General features: G+C 44.1%; 1 protein-coding gene across 1 annotated transcript in view; it reads right to left on the reverse strand.

Moving 5' to 3' along the window:
• Positions 1-19600, reverse strand: part of THADA (THADA armadillo repeat containing) — a 285790-nt gene that overhangs the window by 35165 nt on the left and 231025 nt on the right. Inside the window, exons 31-35 of the mRNA XM_090281217.1 lie at positions 9776-10155; positions 9043-9161; positions 8638-8710; positions 5591-5744; positions 2552-2683 (exon numbers count right to left, since the gene is read on the reverse strand). Of these exons, the coding sequence (XP_090137343.1) occupies positions 2552-2683; positions 5591-5744; positions 8638-8710; positions 9043-9161; positions 9776-10155 (858 nt within the window). The remainder of the gene's footprint in view (positions 1-2551; positions 2684-5590; positions 5745-8637; positions 8711-9042; positions 9162-9775; positions 10156-19600) is intronic.

Here is a 19600-nt window from a genome sequence, read left to right on the forward strand (position 1 = left end):
TTTAGCCTTCTCAAAGAAGATCTTAAATATTAACATAACTTAATATTATCTTACTGTGACATTTATTAAACTACTGATTTGGAGACAAAACTTAATGACATATATTTCCAAAGAACTCAAGATTTAATAGTGATAACTAACTTGGAACACCCAAGAGCAAACCATTAGTAGTGTATTCTACAAAATCCCTGAAGGAACGTGAGAAGTTGCCATCAGCTGCTGATGTCCTTGAGGGATGTAAAAATGAGACAATATTGTTCTGCTAAGTCAGCTGGCTACACTGACTAAGGTGAAAAATTGGGGGTGACCCTCAGTCCTCAGCTACTTTTCAGTCTAAGCAAACAGATGGCTGTTTGGGAGGTTCTGTCTAAGCACTGCTATCAGGCAACACAGAGAAGTGCAGGTGCCTCCCAGAGTGGCATTATATTGTGGAGATCTTTGAATTGAAAGGATCTGGCTTGAGTTTGCTTCTTTTCAGATGCAAAAATTCATTCAACATGTGTTTTAAAAAAGAAAAGGGGAACAGTGTTTTTATATAATTCAGGGGGAAATTACAAGAGTCACATTGGGGGTTGAATTGTTGATAAACCAGTCAGATGATCTATCAACATATACCATGTTGGTCTTTTCTAGTTGAGGAATGGATTAAAAAAATTTATTTTGGAATCATTTCAAGCATACAGAAAAGATACAACTATAGCAATCCCATATTTGTGATTACTCTTTATATGCACAGTTTTATTTTTTTCTGAACCATCTAAGTTCCAGGTATTCTGCCTGTTTACCTCCTAATATTTCAGTTGTGGATTTCCTAAAAACAATAACATTCTCTTACAAAACCACGGTACAGTCATCAAATTCAGGAAATTTAACATCGATTTTAATTTCCAGATAATAATTCAATGTTGTCAATTATTCTCGTAATTTCCTATACAGCTTTCACCCCTCAAGAACAGGATCTGGCCCAGGGTAATGTACAATACTATATTTAGTTGTTATAGATTTCTTGTCTTTTCACACCTCAAATCCTCTTTTATAGACCAAGATAAAGACTATAAAGATACATTTATTATTCCCTCAGAGGCTTTCCCATATGGAATTTCACATGCAAAAGGCACTCAATATTTAACTATTGATTCCTATATCTTGAGAAAAAATTCAAATTAGGTGGGAGAACATAATATAGTTTTACTATAAATAAATTTGGAAAAATTCTGAAATAATAGTAGCAGGGCAAAGACGATAAAGATTAGCAGAGAAGATGTCCACCTTAAGAATTCTACTATGAAATGACCTTTCCCAGCTTTGGTGGAGAAGGTCCTAAACAAATCCAGCATTATATTCCACTAAATATTTACTGAGTTCTTGCTGGGTCTCTGTGTGTCCTCCTAAGGGAAATGGCAGATCTTTCGATCTCCAGGAGCTTGGGCAGGCTGGGGTGGGGGAGGCAGGAAGGCTGCTTGCACACCACTAGCAGCACGGATCTGCAGGTCTGTCCACAGAGAGGCAAAGCTAACTCTGGCTGAACCTGCTCTAGGGTGATATCACTGAGAGATTATTAAAAAGCTAGCTTTCGCCACATCTGCAGAGTAGAGACCCAGACCATTACAACAGTACCAGGAAGCTCACACATTCCAAGGGAAGAGTCTAGGGGCCGCAGCCCTAACCATGGGGAGGAGGGGCCCTGAACTGCTTACAAACCCTGTCTGGCTATCTCCCTCCCATCCTGCGGTCCACTGAGGCAGACTTCTTTGCTCAGCCTGTTAACCCCTTGCCTCCAACTGGTGTGCTTGCTTCTCTTTGGGGTGGCAGACCCAGGGATCTTTCCTGACACCCAGTCCCAAGTGCAGGGAGTCCCAGTCCACCAGAGAGGTCGCCCTCCCAGATAGCCATTTGTCCACAGGTGTGACCTTCTGTTCTACCTGCCTCCTGTCCCTTCTATCCAGCAGCCCCTGTCCACCCACAGCCAACAGCTCCCGTCGGCTTCCAGAGCATCTGCCATCACACACAGATAACCGGGGCCCAGGGCCTCAGCCCACAGGCTGTGCCCCTCCTACCTCCTGGGCTAACATCGCCACTGAACGAGGAGCCTAGGCGCAAAAGGGCACTCTGTAGACCTACATTCATCTGTTTCTGTAGTGTGTAAAAGTTCACGGAGGAACGCCATGATGGAGCGGTGCACCATTCCTGGGTTGTGTAACCCCACAGGTAATTGAGACTTTCCTTGTTTAAAGAGGATGAGAATGTAACTAACAAAGGCACTGTTTATTAGAATTCTATCTTTGAAAATAATTTTTCTCTCTGGTGTTCTAGAGCAGGGGTCAGCAAACTATGGCTAGCAGCCACCTGTTTTTGTAAATAAAGTTTTATTGGAACAGACATGCCCACTTGTTTACCTGTTGTTTAAGGTTCCTTTCCCACTAACTCGGCATTTGAGATGGAGACTGAATGGCCAGCAAAGCCTAAAATATTTGTTCTCTGGACCTTTACTGAAAAAGTGTGTCAACCCCTAAGAGCAGGCAAGCAATGCAGAAGCAGAAGAAGGGGGTACCTGTTGACTGGCAGGTGTTTTCTTGTGACATGGCGGCCGTCACTGTTTCTGTGGCTGCGTCTCTGACAGCTTGCTCCTCACTCTGCAGGAGGGTGAGGACACACTTCCAGAGGGCAAGTGTATCCTGCAGTCCTAAGAGCACAGAAAAAATTCAAATTACCTAGGATACAACTTACAAGCAGGTACAAACACCACTTTAAATACACAGCAGAGATCAGTATTTAATGAGCAACAGCCATTCCTTTTTTTCTGGGTATTACAAGAAAGGAATATTTGAGAGTCAGATAAACTATGGAAGAGAGAGGGCTTGTAAGGGGGAAGGTTTGGAAGTGTCTTATTTTTTTGATGGGTGAAGGTTTCTGGAGGCAACTAACCCCAGGCAAGGGCCCCTAGAAGGTGCAGCCTGGCTGACTAAGGCCCTGGGCCTAGCTGTCCACAGTGACTCACAACTCTCAGGAATGAAACATTAAGTATCAAGACCGCTTTGGGGAAACTAGCCCAGTGCGGGTATGAGTGACTGTTTGAGCTTATCAATTCTGAAAGCAAAGTTTCAATGAAGATTATGCTTTGGGAGCAAGAATCGAAAAGGGCAAGGAACCAAGATAAAGACACTAGCTTACACCATGTCTGTGCAGGGCCCACTACCTGACCGCCATTACCCCTGGGCAGGAGCTCTGTCTAGTTCCTGTGCTGGGTGCTGCTGTGTACAATGGAACAGGAAAAGACAGTGTCTACCTCTGAGCACCGATAAGGCAGTGAGAAGTCAGGTATGGAAATGTGTGGCTGTGACTCACCAAAGGGAAAGATCACAGTAAACTGATGTAACCAAGGCAGACTTCATGAGGGAGGTGCAAGGTGGGCAGGACCTCATAGAAAGGATACATGCTGCACAGCCTGGTTGAGCCCAGGCTTGTGGAAGATCACCGTGGAGGGCCACGGGAGCCCACCACTCATCATCCCTGGCCTTCAATGGAGAGCGAGCCCTGTCCTAAGAGCCCTCTTCAGCTTATCCTTTCCCTGATGTCTCCATGGAGAGCCTGGTATCAGTCACTGATGCTTCTATAGTTGTACCCAGAACAGCAATGGCTCCCTCTGTGGTTTCGACCTCTCTTTTCTGTTACAAAGCTGGCTTTACATTTTACTCAGTCTTTCAGAATCTATCCATTTTAATGTTTTCCAGGGTTGACTATTTTCCTCTTTAACATGGTTAGTTATGCCCTCAAAAACCTCAATCTTCCCTCTTTAGTCCACTTCAATGTTTCTTTTTCTTTAAATGACTGTTCTGTCCTTGACTTGTCCATGCATTTTTATGTCCTTTGTTTCTCAGTTCTGTACCTATTTTTCAAGTTCTTATAGGCCACCAGCCACACTGACCTGCTTCTTTATTGCCTGTAGTGCTATAACCAGGTCTGGTAATTATGAACCAATGGCTTTTGCCCAGGACTCAGTTTTGCTCAGGAATTCCATGTTATTCCATGCACATTTATGGATGATAAGAGCAGGGTTAGAGTAGCCAAAGTCACCCCGAAAATGTGCTGCAAAGTACTGCTCTCACTGTAGAAACTTTATCAAAGTTGATAAACCTTTGTTCTTATTCTTCTGGGTCTAGTGATTAAATCACAATCATAGAAGGTCCCCTTTCAGTCCTTGTTTGGAAATAAGAAAAATGCCTCAGAGTCACTTAGAAGAAAGAATGAAGAGGACATCAAAGATAACTTTGTTTCCCAGGGAGTTACAGGGATATGAGATACTTCATTGGTCTGAACCCCTATAGTGCTTCAAATTTGAATCTCACCATTTAAAAAATCAATTCTGTCCTTTATTCTGTAAATCCTTTCTCTGCAACTACACTGAAAGTTCCTTGCACACTGGGACAATGGCTTATTCTCCAAGGCTGGGCATGGAAGAGGTGAACAAAAACAGAATTCCAGAAATGGATGGCAAAGAGTCACAGCACAGTCCTACAGGGACCCAACAGCAGGAGAGGACAGGGTCATTCGGGACTGAGGCGTGGCTTTAGATTCTGGGTGTTTCTTTTATTAAACCCTGGGCTTGAAAACAAATAAGATAGAACACCACAATTTACAAAATTTTTTAAAAATTAAAACCAAACCAAACCCCCTATGCTTTAGAATTCCTTAGGGTTTTCTACAGCTTGGTTTTCTCCAACACCATTGACATGAGGCTCTTTCCTAATCAATACTCTTGAAGGACAGGTGTTGGCAGTGAGGAAAGAGACCTGAAAGTAAAGAACATGGCTGGAAACCAGCTAAGCTCTGTTCACCCATGTGATTTTAAAATTTCTCTACCTGTATGTCCCAGAGATGCCATAAATGAAAACTAAGTTCAATGAAAGACACCAGCAATCCTTCCCGTCACTTAAGCCAGAAGCCTGGATGTCATCCTTGAATTTCCTTTTACATGAACCTCAATACCAAGTCATGATTCAACTTCCTAAATCCTTTCCAGTGTGTCCTTTCTTTTTCCTCAATGCCACAGCTTCACACTGACCCATTCATTTCTCACCAAGATCATTGCAACAGGCTTCCTGGAAGAGGTGACGGTTAGGCCTAGTCTTGAAAGACAAATAGAAGTCAGTCAAGCAGCAATTTGTTTGTAGAACTGATGATTCATAGTGCCCATGTTGGCCGACGAGAAGGGTGGGGAGGGTAGGTAGGCAGGGCACAGAACAGGAAGAGCCTTATAACTCATGTTAAAGGATATTTAGATTTTATCCTGAAGGCAAAGGGAACCCACTCCAAGACTCTGAGCAGTGGAGTGAAATAATCAGATCTGTATTTTAGAAAGACCACGAAAGCTTTTGGAAGCATAAGAGGACAAGATGAAAGAAAAGAGGCCACTAAGAGCTGTTGGTGAAACATGATCAGGGTAGAAACTAAGATGGTGGGAACACACTGGAAAGATGTAAAGGAATAGTGCACACTGTCGTTTTTCATCTTCCCTTCTTTTTTAACCCAGAGTCTATGCCTACTTTGAGCACATGTGGTGCGATGGCCATGCCCTGCGCACTGCACTTACCAAGAAGGGGTTGGGGGTTGGTGAGGAACAGCGGTGTGGTGCTGGTGAGGACTTCAGCAGTGGCCAGCCTGGACTCGGTGGGAAGATGGTCTGCACAAGATGAGACGACCAACTGAACCCACTGCTTCAGTTTGGGGGCTACAGAGTTCCTGGTCTGAAACAGAAAATGTATAGCAGTTCAGAAGATGCAATCATGAAATTAGGGACGAGCTACATACACCAAACTGGATCTACAAATTATCTCTTGCCACAGAAGAAATATTTTTCAGTTGTTTTTCCATCCAAACTAGGGAGAAATAAACAAGCCCAGAGAAGAAGATCTGACTTGTGTTTCAGTAATACAGACTCACCATAACTAGCAAGCAAGTTCCGTGAGTCTTTTCTGATGCAAATCAGGTTATCAGAAAATTGGTGTATTTGATAGTGTCAGTAAAGACAAAACTTGGGGAAAGACTGTGGCAACAAATAATAGTTATCTCCAATAACCAGATACTTTCTCTATTTTTAATAACAGAACCACATATTTCTGGCAGGGCACATGGACACCCAGCTAAAGACTATGTTTCCTAGACTCCCTTGAATTTAGGAGTAAGGTGATTAAGTTCTGACTAATGGGGTGGTGGTATCCGTGCACTTTCAGGTCAAACCCTAGGAAATAGGCATGCCCTTCACTTCCTGGGTTTCTCCTTCCTGCTAGCCAAATAGGAGAAGATGATGGGAGCTGGAGCAACCACCTGGGACCATGTTAAGACCAGCAGGACCTCAAGGCTAAGGGCCTGGGGATCCAATACTATGAAGCCAACCTATCGGCTTTGGGCTGCTTCTGTCTGGTTTATGGCCGCTGTATTTATGAGTTTCTGTTACAACATTTAAGGCAAGCATCCTAACTAACATTATTATTTAAACAAAGCCCTATTTTTTAATAGTAGCTTTATTGAGATATTATTCACATACTGCGTAATTCATCCATTAAAGTACATCTATAATTCAATGGTTTTTAGTATATTTATATATATGTGTAGCCATCACCACAATCAATTTCAGAGTATTTTCATTATCAAAAAGAGAAACCTGCTCTGGCAGGTGTGGCTCAGTGGATTGAGCACCGGCCTGAGAACCAAAGGGTCACTGGTTCTAGTCCCAGTCAGGGCACATGCCTGGGCTGCAGGCCAGGTCCCCAGTTGGGGGCGTGTGAGTGGCAACCACACATTGATGTTTCTCTCCCTCTCTTTCTCGCTCCCTTCCTCTCTCTATAAAAATGAATAAAACTTTAAAAAAAAAGAGAGAGAGAAACCCTTACACTCTTTAGTTAGCACTCTCTCCATCCTGTTACCTGCCCATCCCCAGCCCTAAATGGGTAATTTACTGTCTCTATGGATTTGCCGTTTTTGGAGATTTCATATAAATTGAATCATATAACAGGTGGTCTTCTGTGACTGGCTTCTTTCATTTACTATTTTTTTTAAGGTTCATCCATGCAGTAGGATGTATCAGGACTTCATTACTTTATATGGCTGAATAATATTCCATTGTATAGATATACCGTATTTTGTCTGCCCATTCAGCAGCTGATGGACATTTGAGTTGTTTCCATCATTTTTTTTTTTTTCTATTCCTAAAAGGGGGTTATTGTTTCCAATGTACTTTACTTCCCCTATCAACTAAGCCTCTTTAAATTTTCAAAATGAGACTATTGGCTCCTTTGTTTATCTATGAAACTAAACTGATGAGCATCTTAGACTTCAAGGAAGATTCTCACTCCCAGTCCAACGCACAAAGAAATCCGGGTTTTCCCAGGAACTTCTTTTATGTGCTTCTCTGCCATTCTGTTAATATTTCTCTCCCTGGAAAACTCCCAATTTTCATCAAATATCAGTTTATTCACGTACCAAGCAGTATTGTTAATATGCATGCGACAAATAGTTAAAAATGGCTTTAGATGAGAACAATGTCTTTGGCAGACTTAATAGACAGCCCTCTGACTACTTCCTTAGAACTTGTTTTTTTTCCCTCTGGGCTGTAATTTTTTAGGCAAATTCTCTCTTCCTACAAACATCCTCCTCCTTTTTTTTTTTTTGGATCTCCCAGTGACCACCTGGCTTTGGCTCCCCTGGCCTGCCTTTGAATGACAGACTGAAGGAAACTGTGTATCTGCTTAATTCCCCTCTCTGGTTTTCTCTCCCCCCACAGCCTCTCTAAATTTAACTGTCTTCTCTGTGAAGTCTTCCTCAGCTCCCCAAACACTCCCCCCCTCCTTGGGATTCCCATATTCAATGTCATGATCGGACACTCCTTTTCTCTCATTAGGCTGTCCCTCCGGTCTTGAGTCATCTCGGTGGCTCCAGGACCTCTCTCAGTGCTGCTTTATTGTCAGGGATCAGAATTCGCAGCGTTACGCTGCACTATCACAGGGTGGGGACGGGTGGCCAAGATCCTCAGGTAACTTCACTGTAGCGCTGTCTTCTACTTATAATAATTCTGTGATGGTGGCATCTTCCTCAGGTACCCCTAACTATGCATGTATCTGTCTTAAGACTTCTTCCCAGGAAGGTCTTTGGATCACTGTAGTGCCACCTCCCCCGAAAAGGACCCGTGAGATGGGTGGGGCATATGCGGGCCTCCACGCAGAGCCAGCCGGCTGGTCCATGTTCTGAGGGAACAGTCAAGCCCTAGTAATACATTTTCATACTCAGTGGCTAGGACTTAATCCTACTGACTTGCAATCCTTGGAATTGCCTTGTTCCCTCCTTCTTTAAATAGAGAGTCTAGCTAGAAAAAGAAAAAACGAAAGGCTGGGTGTGTGCGTTGCGGGGGAGAAGGTTGTGTTATTGTCATGGCCTCTAATCAAATGTGCCCAGAACAAGAGAAATGTCACAGGTGGTGCTCAAAAAATCCTTCACAAGCTTTATCCAAAGTGAAACATCAGCATGAACAGTATTTTTGTAGAGGTTACACACACACGCCACGGTGATTCTGCCCACCGACACCTTCCAGGTAAAAAGAGCACAACAACCTGGACTCCAGAACTGGGGCAGAACGAGCCTTACCTGGGCACCCGTCCGCATGTGGTGCGCAATCACTTTGGAGGCAAGTCTCAGAGCTGCACTTTGAATTTCAGACCTAGAAAGAGTAAGCCAGAGACACCCCTGAAATAAAATCAAACATATACATAGAGGTGCTTTTTGCAGATAGTCTGTAATCCGTGCGGATGTGAATGCTGGAGATCTCCACGTCATGGTTACACGAACACCTCCAGAAGTGATTACCTTTTGTTTATTAATACGATACTCAGACATCATTCTATTGCTTGAGTGTAGAACATGCTCCTAAGCAGATTTGGGAAGAAATACAGGGCCTGAGTCCTTAGGTCATGACTGTGCTCATGTTCATTACATAAGTGACTGATGGGACCACAAAGAACCGAGTTTACACAGCGAGCATGGGGGGCAGACCTTTCATTGGAAGCTATATCCATTGTCCAGTTCAAGAACTCCTCTGGGGTTAGATGGATACAGCATTCAGTCTGGGGAAGCCACTCACTGGGGTCCATGCAATGGAGAATTTTCAGTATCTGTGTAAACCAGATCCATGAAAAAAAGAAAAGAAAACCACCTCAGGCAAAAGTCTTCAGAAGCTAAATGATAATCACTTGTAACAATAAGGGGTGGGTGTCTATCTTTCAAAAAGCTCCCACTGACTTCTTGTTTCCCTCTAATACTTTTGGGACACCAAGACAGGGTGGAGCAGTGACACACCCAAGGGACCCTAGTGATCTGGGATCAGTCTAGATGTCCAGATTCCGAAGGCAGTGTCCCTTCCCTCTGACTCTGCTTTCTAGGTAGCTATCTGCCCCCAAACAGCCACGTCAGCAAAGACTGCCCTCTGACACGCCCTACAGCTAATTGTCCGTGCCGTGTCCTAGAGCATTCAGTGGTTTATTCTCAACCTGCCTTTGGTTAATCTCTGTCATCAACACTATCATCATCAAACACTCTTCTTAGCGCCCCCCTATGTGAAGCCACGCCAAGCTCCACAAAGAGTCCTTGCCCTGCTGATGCTGAGTCTCCCTTTTGCTGCTCCTGGAGAAGCCAGACCCAATCCTGCCTTCATGAGCTCATCATGCTGGTGGGCTCATCAAAGACTGTGGGGGGTGGGAGGGGGCGGTCAGTACACCGGAGACTTTACCTTGCAGAAGCATTCTGGGTGACTTTCCTTCACAGCCAACATCAGGAACGTCCCTCCCATATTCCATAGCAAGGGTGGCAGTTCCTTCTCTCCTAACCCAGAGGCTGCTGCTGAAAACCTTGCCAACAGGGCTTCCAGTGTCAGCAGGCGCACTTCAGGGAAGGAAGACTCCAGCAGCTGAGAGAAGGAGATGGGAGCGTCCCTCGTCTGCTCTCCAGCCTGGACCGCCACTGCCCACACTGCAGCGATGGCCAGTTTGGTGAGGCTCTGGAGGTACTGGGGCAGGCCTGGCACCGTGAAGGTATAGGGGAATCCCGTTATTAGCTCTGATCCTGAGATGATCTTCCTGACTGCTTCCCACAAGCCAAGATGCTCCAGAACTAAAAAGCAAAAAACAAAACAAAACAAAGGTAATCACTTTATTGAAAGTTCCACAAAAGGGCTTGGGAAAAGGCAAAGCTGTGGTTACACTAGGTGAGACCATCAAGATATCTTTTCTGATACATTCACACATATAATGAGTGACTTGCCCACTAAGATTCAGACTTCTGGTCCAGAAGCAATTTCTATCTAGTTAACTCATAATTTCCCCTAGAGGGACAAAAGGAATTCCTATCAGATGTCCTCCTAGTGCCAGTCCCCAACATTCTATCAATATGAGCTCAGTGACCTCTTAAATCCCCAAGTCTCAAAGTTGAGCAGGGTAAATGGACATTGAGTCCAAACCACCTTCAGTGGCTGAGATGCCCTCAGAGCCTGCAGGGACCTGGAGCTCATATGACAGACTATTCCAGTGTTAATCGATCTATGGGCCTAATTCTGCATGTTGAGGTTCCCAATGAGCTGTCCAGGCATCTGAATGCATTTATGACCCCTCTGTCTTCTCCAGATAAAACAGCCCTACTTCCTTCAACTATTCACCATCTGATGGGGTTCACCTTACTCACGATTCTAACTGCCTTCCTTTGAACATGCTTCATCCCCTTTTAAGGTAAGAGAGGAATGTGACCCTTCCGAGTGCTCTGACCAGCAGGACTATTACTTTCCTTGTTCTGACTCTACGCTGCGGGAGTTACCTCACACTGATGACTCATGAGGAGCATAAAGTCAACTGAAGCTACAGCCTTTCTTTTCTTGCATGGTCTACAGGTTCTGATGAGTCATCTTTATCCCACCTTGTACTCAGTACTTAGATCTAGACTTATTTTCTTTCTTTCTTTGTTTTAAAACCCAGATGTTCTTGTTAAATTTTATCTCCCTGCTAAGTTTTATGGTCTGCCTTTTAGATGGCCAAGATCTTTTTGTATTCTCAGTTCTGATAAAAAAATACTTAGAGCCCTGGCCGGGGTGGCTCAGTGGACTGAGCGCTGACCTGTGACCGAAAGGTCGCTGGTTCAAGTCCCAGTCAGGGCACATGCCTGGGTAGTGGGCCAGGTCACCAGTTGGGGGCATGTGAGAGGCAACCAATCGATGTTTCTCTTGCACGTCAATGTTTCTCTTCCTCTTTCTCCCTTCTTTCCCCTCTCTCTAAAGATAAATAAATAAAATCTTAAAAAAAAAGATGTTTAGATTGTTTCCAATTAAATAAAAATACTTAGAGCCTGCTTACTATGTGCTGGGTGCTAAAAAAAAAAAAGAACATTACCCTATGGAGCTTATAGGTCTGGTTTGAGAAAGAGAAATGAATGACTAGGTAATTTCAGTGTAGTGGTGTAAATGATAAGCTGAGTCTTTAAGGGGAGGAATGGTTCGGAACCACCAAAGACAGAGCAAAGGTTCAAGGGCATGAAGCAGAATAGACCACGTGGGGCACTATAGGCAGTCTGATGTCACAAGAGTAAGAATTCAAGGTGGGGGAGGGCAGGAGATGAGACCAGAGAAATACTGTGGCCAGGACACAGAGAACCTCCTGGTCCATGTGAAGGAGCCTGTAGACAAGGAAATGCCACTGAGGGGTTATTTTGAGCAATGAGGTCAGGTGAACATGTTCAATGAAGTGTTCTTATTTTTGAGAGGGTAAGAGAGGTAGGGAGAAATGATGAAAGCCTAGAGGAAGGAAGGGATAGGGAGAAGATGGGTTTGAGGAGCGCTGAAGGAATAAAATTGGTAGCATGGGGGGACAGGCTGGGGAGGAGTTGTGGGTACTGCCCGGAACCTATATTCTTTAGACAACACATTCATCATCCCATAGAAATAGGGTAAATCTCAAATTGACAAACATGCCACAAATGCCTGCAATCAAATAATCATTAAGAAGGTGGACTGGGCCAGTGGGGAGGGCAGAGGCCTTGGACATGTGTTGCGTATATACCATGCACTATGGAATATTATATACCCATCACTCAACGATATAGAAAATTGCACTTGGTGAGTATTACCTTTGGGTACTTCGACATGTGTTAACTCATGTAATGAAGTAGGCAGGCACTATTATTATCCCCATTTCACAGAGGAAACAGAGAGGTTAAGTTACTCGCCCAAGGTCACACAGAAATGGTAGGTTAAAAAAATAAAACCCAAAAGAATGACAAAAAGGAATGCAATGGGCACTTACCTTCTATTGGAATAAGTAAAAAAAAAAAAAAAGGGTTTTCAGGAGGGAACAAAATTTAAGAAGGCCCCTGAAGGCTGCCCAGAGGCGCCTGAGTGGGAGAGGAAAGGGCCAATGCTCCAGGGGGAGTTAGCAGGGAAGAGACAGAGAAAGAGCTGCTAACAGGTTCGATGCATTAATGTAGCAACAGAGGTGCAGCAGGAAAGGTTAGGTCAGAGCCATAAGCCAGGGAATTATTAAATGACATTCATTGAGGCACTTTCTCCAAACTGCTACTTCTGTTGTGCAGCAAGACCCAAAGAGATGTCCTAAAGCAGAGTTTCTTGAACTTAAGTGAGCATCTGAATCACCTGGAGGGCTTGGTAAACTCCAGACTGCTGCCTGGGTCTCACCCCCAAAGTTTTTGATGTAGGAGGTCTGAGGATCTGCATTTCTAACCAGCTCACAGGTGATGCTACTGCTGCTGAGCCAGGTACTTTGGAAACCACTGCCCTCAGGTGACGGTTCTTAGCCAGACATGATTAAAACCACACATGCCAGGACCCCACTCTCGTGGATTCTGATTCAGTTGGTTTTGAGGTGGGCGCAGACATCAGTAGCCTTAAAAAGCCAGCAGGTAATGCTGCTATGTACTCCAGCTGAGAACCCACACTCGTAAGATCTGACTCTCACAGTTCCTAGTGAAGAACTAGAGAATTCACCACGCCCCATTTTCTCTTACAAATAAAAACACCAAAGGAGGGGAAGTCACCAAGAATTCAAAATAAGTTATAAGCACCATAAAGCCCCTGGCTGGCAGGCCTTCACCATTGGCTCACTATGTACAGGCTCTGTTCTAGGTCTAGGAGGGAGCAGTGAATCAGAAAAACCAGGCTCCACGCTCAGGGAGTTCCCGTTTAGGTGGGGACCACAAGAACTCCCTCTCTCAAGTGCCTCTATCTAGGTGGGAAAGGAGGGTGAAATTACAATTCCTCAATATTAACATAAGCAGCTACAGTGATGAAAAAAGACATCGCCTTCCTCTCTAGCATAGTGGTTTCTCAGCCCAGGAAGTACATGAAATTCATCTGGAGAGCATTTAGAAAAACACTTATGTCAGGGGACACTTGACCGCATCTCTGGGGCGAGACTGGTTTTAAAGTGACCCAGGTGATCCTAGTGTGCAGCTGTGGTTGGCAGCTACTGTTTCACTCTCTCTGTGTCCCACAGCAGGTAGTCAAAGGGTTTCACCACTGGGATTTCACAACCTGGTGGAACGCTGTTTTTTCTTTTTCCTCAGCAATGTATTTTTTTTATTGTTTATGCTATTATAGTTGTCCCCGCTTTTTCCCGGCTTTCGCCCCCTTTGTCCACCTCCACCCAGCACGCCCCTCCCTCAGGCAATCCCCATACCATTGTCCCTGTCCATGGGTCATGCATATGTATTCTTTGGTTAATTGTTCTAACTTCTTTCATCCAGCTCCCCCCCCCAAGACAACTGTCAGTCTGTTCAATGTATCTATGCTTCTGTTTCTATTTTGCTCGTTATTTTGTTCATTAGATTCCACATGTAAATGTGGTATTTGTCTTTCTCCAACTGGCTTATTTCACTTAGCATAGCAGTCTCCAGTTCCATCCACGCTGTTGCAAAAGATAAGTGGTCCTTCTTTTTTACTGCTGTGTAGTATTCCACGGTGTAAATTTACCATAACCTTTCAATTCACTCATCACACTGTTCTGTGTCCTGCCCTACTAAGTGCATTTCAAAGTTGAGATCAACACAGGGTGCTTATTTCTCTTTTTCTGAGAGCCTGTTGTCTGCAGGACATAAAGAACTGCTTAGTTTTTTCATGGGGTTCCTCAGTCTGAGGTTTAACAACCTTCTCTAGAAGAGAACTTTTCTACTTGCAATTTCAATTTTGATCCCTTTGGGTTTCTTCCTATCCTTCCTGGAAATCCATTCTAATGAAAGAATCAAGTTCCTCCTTCAATGGCGCCATCTTATTTTTCATAAATTAGATGATTTCTGCAAAGTCTTAAGTGGAGTTTTTCCCAACCCTCCTTGTTTGGAAAGTGCTTAGATTTTCTCATCAGTGCAGTCATTTTAGCCACCCAAGTATGTGTGACTGATTCTAAACATCCAATTTGATTCCATTTTTTAAATCAACGTCTTTTTCTTCTTTACAGTGAGGCTATTTCTAGCCTTCAAACAATTGGTTTAATGGCTGAAATCACCTGGAAGGACAATACCTCCTGCAGTGCTATGTCCTGGTTCATTCAGTGGAGAAATAATCCCCAAGTTTGGCATTTAAGGACCAATAAAATGTCAAAAAACAATGTGATGGATTGGAGCAAATTGCCAACTTTTAATTTTGCAAAGCAAGGATGTTAAAAAACCTACCACCCTGGCTGGTGTGGCTCAGTGAATTGAGCACTGGGCTTGTGAACTGAAAGGCTGCTGGTTCGATTCCCAGTCAGGGCACATGCCTAGGTTGTGGGCCAGGTCCCAGTTCGGGGCGTGTGAGAGGCAAATGATCCATATATCTCTCACACATTGATGGTTTTCTCCACCTTTACCCCCTCCCTTCCCTTCTCTCTAAAAGTAAATAAATAAAATCTAAAAAAATTTTAAAAACCCTACCATCTATTATCATTTCATGAAAGGCTATCGTCCCACCAAAAACCAGTAAATTCAGTGTCATCATAAAGAACAATTTTTAAAGAAATTTGGCTTTAAGAAAAAGATTGCTATAGTGTCATTGTGCTAGAGTTTTATTGTGAAAACGTCACCAGGGACCAGCATTAGGGAACTGCAGCTTTGGAGAAGCTGAGAAAAGCTTCCTGAGGTGGCTTTGTTTGGACAGCATGACTACCCAGAACGTGATTTCCTGGGAAGGAAAGGAAGGGACTTCGTCTAGTGGCTCAGGTCAATGAGCAGAATGTCTGTGAAGAAGCACACTGGCCCATTCATACCGTTCCCTCTGGTCAAGTTGCAGGTTTCAGTATCCTGTCTGCATCATGAACAGTGATTGCTAAATTAACTGGATTTCAAAGCCACCATGCCCTAACCAATCAAGGTAGGGCACTAACATCGACCTGGCTACTGAAAGAGGATTTCAAAGCAGCACACACCTTGAGCAGGGACAGCGCCACAGTTCACAAATCCTGCTGTATCGCTTAGGGAAGTCTGTCTTCTCCCCAGAGGAGGCGCATGGCCCGAGAATCAGCTTTGATTATCTAAGCTACTCATATAGGCTTGTTAGAATTTCTTTTCAAAATATCATCATAATCTTAAAAAATACAAGGTAGTCTAACTAGCTTTAACAAGGGCATTCTGAAAAAAATGTGGATGATATCATTACCACATAATTATGGATACAGCTGCGTTTCACCAGAAGAGCATTTAATTTAGGTTAATTTAACTCTTAAGTACTCAGCAAAGAGAGAGATTGGAAAATAACAATTAAAAGAGAGGGGGCAGTTTCACCTGGCATTCTAATCACTGAGCATGCTCCCAGAAGGGTGGCTGTGCTATCACCTGAGGCTACTGGTTCTCAAATGTCAGGGTGCTCATCTCCAGAGCTCCTGATTCAGGAGGCCCAGAGCAGGTCCCCCCAAATCACATCTCTCACAAATTCCCAGGGGATGCTGATGTTGCTGATGAGGGGACCACACTTTGAGAACCATTACCTCAGACCATCTGAGGTCATCTGTGTTTCTCACAGTGTAAACATCTTGCCACGCTGAATGTGTGTAATTCCAGCATTTGAAGGGACTTGCCTGTGTAGACCATGGCCCCTAATCATCAGACAACCCCTTCATCTAGTGCTCAGCTAAAGAGCTTCCTGAACACCATACAGTTCCTGGCCCTCTCTGTTATGTCACGAATCAAGAGAGTCTGATTGTTTTTGTGCTGAACTGGCTGAAATAAAAGGGGCAAGAGGGAAGAAGTGGACAGGTCCCAAGTGATGGCACTGTCTCGGCTCCATCAGGGATGGCGATGACGGAAGCAAAAGCCCGGTGACCACAACAAACTTGTTTTACTGATAAGCAGCAATGGGTGTCTACGAAGGAGGGAGGATCCTCCTCAGGACTGAAAAGGCCAACCAAGCAGGAAAAAATGGTAAATGCTTTCACTGCTATAAAATAAGTCACTTATTGGGGATGTTGTGTAAATGGTGATATCCATTGTACCACTATGGGGGTCACTTGCCACTGAGGCACAGAAGAAGTTTCTGGATCCTGCCTGACCTTGCACATGCTGTTCTCTTTGCCTGAAATGAGTGAATGAAATTAATTTCTCTTTCATATACCATAAAAACTCTGCATTCTCTGATCCCACTAGGTCAAGAAAAGTTTGCAGCTGTAATTGTTCTGAAGTTTCTTCTATACCCACTCTCTCTCCCTCCCAGAATCTCTACCCTTCTTTAAAAAGTAGGGGGTGAGAAAGTACAAAGCGGATTTCACTTTTCATGCATAGTGAGATGGCCAACTTTTTCTATGTCAAAAAACTGTAGCTCTGGTCAGAGAGAGCTGTAATCAGATCCCACAAAAGCTCTTATCTAAAACAGTTGATAAACTGGTTCTAAAAATAATCAGATGATAATTTGTACACTCTGTGAATGTTAATGTCCTGTTATGTGATTTCTCAGTAAAAAAAAAAAATTTACTTGGAGAGAAAAGGAAACCATAGGAACTACAACAACAACAACAGAAATCAACTGATTTAATAAATCTTGGCTTCTCCTTATCGAAGGGAAATTCCATTCCTCTATTTAATCCTCCGCCCCTCTCAGTAAACTAATCCTGACTGTAGGGGCCCCTCCAGTTACAAACATGTAGAATGACCTGGAAGGAACTGGATTCTGGCTTTGTCTTCAGAAGCACCCTGCACTGGGACTGGTTGTTTATTCCTTGCCTACTTTGGTTTCTAGGTCTCTGAACCCCTTCATGCCCTGCTTACATGGGTGTGACCCTCTGATACACACCCTTTTGAAAATATCCCCTTCTTTCCTTGCCCCCTACGTATTCTCAAAGGCATGTGTTTTTAAGTACAAACTTCCTTATCTGCTGCTGAGGAAGAAGGCTGAGCTTCTGAGCATATGATTTGAAGACTATCTGTCAACCCATAAAGTAAAAGCACTCCCTTTGGAGGGCTCACCAGGCACTATGTGGTCCCAACAACTTTGACTTCTTGCTTTCACCCACAGTCCCACTCTGTCTCTGCCCAGCACAGGGAGGAAGCCAGGAAATACTTTAGGTCGTCGGCAGCCGTCCGTCTCGAGAGACGATGGTGTAGCTTCTTAAGAGTCTATCTGCACCACCGAGAATGGCTGTGCAGTCCGACTCGGGAGTGACACGGTATCTGTCTCCTCCCGTGTTGAATCGACATCTTGCGATGACGCTGAAGCTACAGAGCCTGGGCAGGGTAATATGGAGGGTCTGCTGTTGCCCATGCAGCAGACCCCCCCTCTCTTCGCAGCTGAAGGGTCCAAGGGAAAGACGGAGTCAATACAGCTTGGCTTCAGGTGCGCCGCAGGAGTTGCCGGTGTTGACTACAACGTCAAACCGCCTTAGGGACTCCGGCTCCGGATTTTCTGTCGGGGTTTACTCCCTTAGCCTTTCCCCTGAAGAGGTATGCCGCAAGGCAGCAGAGGTTTTTTGGAGTCAGAGTTTTCCTTCTCTGATGTACCCTGACTGGAAGATCGAACCAGCGACACTTAGCTCGCAGGCCGACGCTCAATCCACTGAGCTAAACCAGCCAGGGCAGAAATACTTTAGGTAAACACATGACAACCCAAAGACATGCACAGAAAATTACTTCTAAGCACACGTTGCTTCTGGTTCTTTGTTAGTGAACTGCTCCTGAGGACAGAACTGGGAAATCAGAAATTACCCTTCCGGCACACCTTAGACATCCCTGTTTAATTCACCTTTTCCCCACAGCGGACCAGGGGCTTCTCCCCCCCCCCCCCCCCCACAGGCTACTGATACAGTGTGAAATCAATTTCAGAGGAGCTAGGAGGCTGGGAAGATTCCTTTAAAGACTGGGCCTATCATCTCACCTGTAATAAGGGAGAGGCTAGGACTATGCATCTCAGTCCTTTGCCAGAGCTACAATTTCCAGTCCTGGGAGAAGCAGACGCTACTGAAGAGGTTACCAACGCGTGTAGGAAGGACGCTACAAGGCGCAGTTGACAGCTGGCGAATTCAAAAGAGGCTGGTTGGATTGGAAATGCTCTTTCACGTGAAGCCTGGCCCCGGTGCAGAGGCAGGAGTTAAGTAAATTCTTCCAGGTGCGCAATGACGGCGAACCTGAGAGCAAGTGTGCGGGACACGGAACCAGCAGAGGCTCTGTCTCCTACTCTGGGTGTAATCAACATTCATTGCTTCGTTCTCGCAATCAATTTTATCTCCTAATAGTTGCTTTTCTTCTAATGCTGGGTTTTTCCTTTCTTGTAATACGATTTTTCAAAGAGTTTTCACAATTTTGTTTTCATGTGACCTTTACCCCAATCCTCTGATGGTATTATCCCCATTTTACAGTTGAGAAAACAAGAGCTTTAAAAACAAAGGGATGGAAGTGATTTTTGCTTCAGCTCATAAAGGTTTAACTCTTCAGGAATTGCCCTTCTGCCATAAACAACTAGAAAGCTGGACAAAAGGTACGAGATTGTTTTTAAACATTAGACATGGGCAGTGCAAGACAGTGATCCCTTTCAGAAGGAAACAAACAAGGCAAGCCTTTCAGTTGCCCCCAACTACTACTCATGGCAGAGCAACGTTGTAACACGTGGGGCATCGGGTAGAGACCTCAGAAGGGTACCGCTTTGTTAGTAGAGCTAAATTTGCACTCACTAAAGGCTCCTTTTTAAGTTGGATCTACCATAACAAAACTTAAAAACAAGTCTTAGAAGAATTCTGATCTGAATATGTGAAGACATAATATTATGATGATGGTACTCCTCAAATTAACCCGCAGATTTAACACAATACCTGCCAAAATCCTAGCTGGTATTTTTCCCTCCCTACCTCCTTCTTCCTTCCTTTCTTTTTTGCATAAATTGATAAGCTGACCCTAAAATCTGTATGAAAATGCAAAAAGACCCAGCCATCACAATCCTGAGAAAGAAAAATAAAGTCTTAGCACTCATACATCCTGATTTCAAAACTTACTACAAAGCAATAATTATTAAGACAGTGTGGTCCTGGCATACGGAAAGATACACACATCAGTGGAATAGAATTGAGAGTTTAGAATTAAATCCATGTAGTTATGGTCAACTGATTTTTTG

This window comes from Furipterus horrens, unplaced genomic scaffold (assembly GCF_987537825.1).
Source record: "Furipterus horrens unplaced genomic scaffold, mFurHor1.1.pri manual_scaffold_6, whole genome shotgun sequence".
Classification (NCBI taxonomy): Eukaryota; Metazoa; Chordata; class Mammalia; order Chiroptera; family Furipteridae; genus Furipterus; species Furipterus horrens.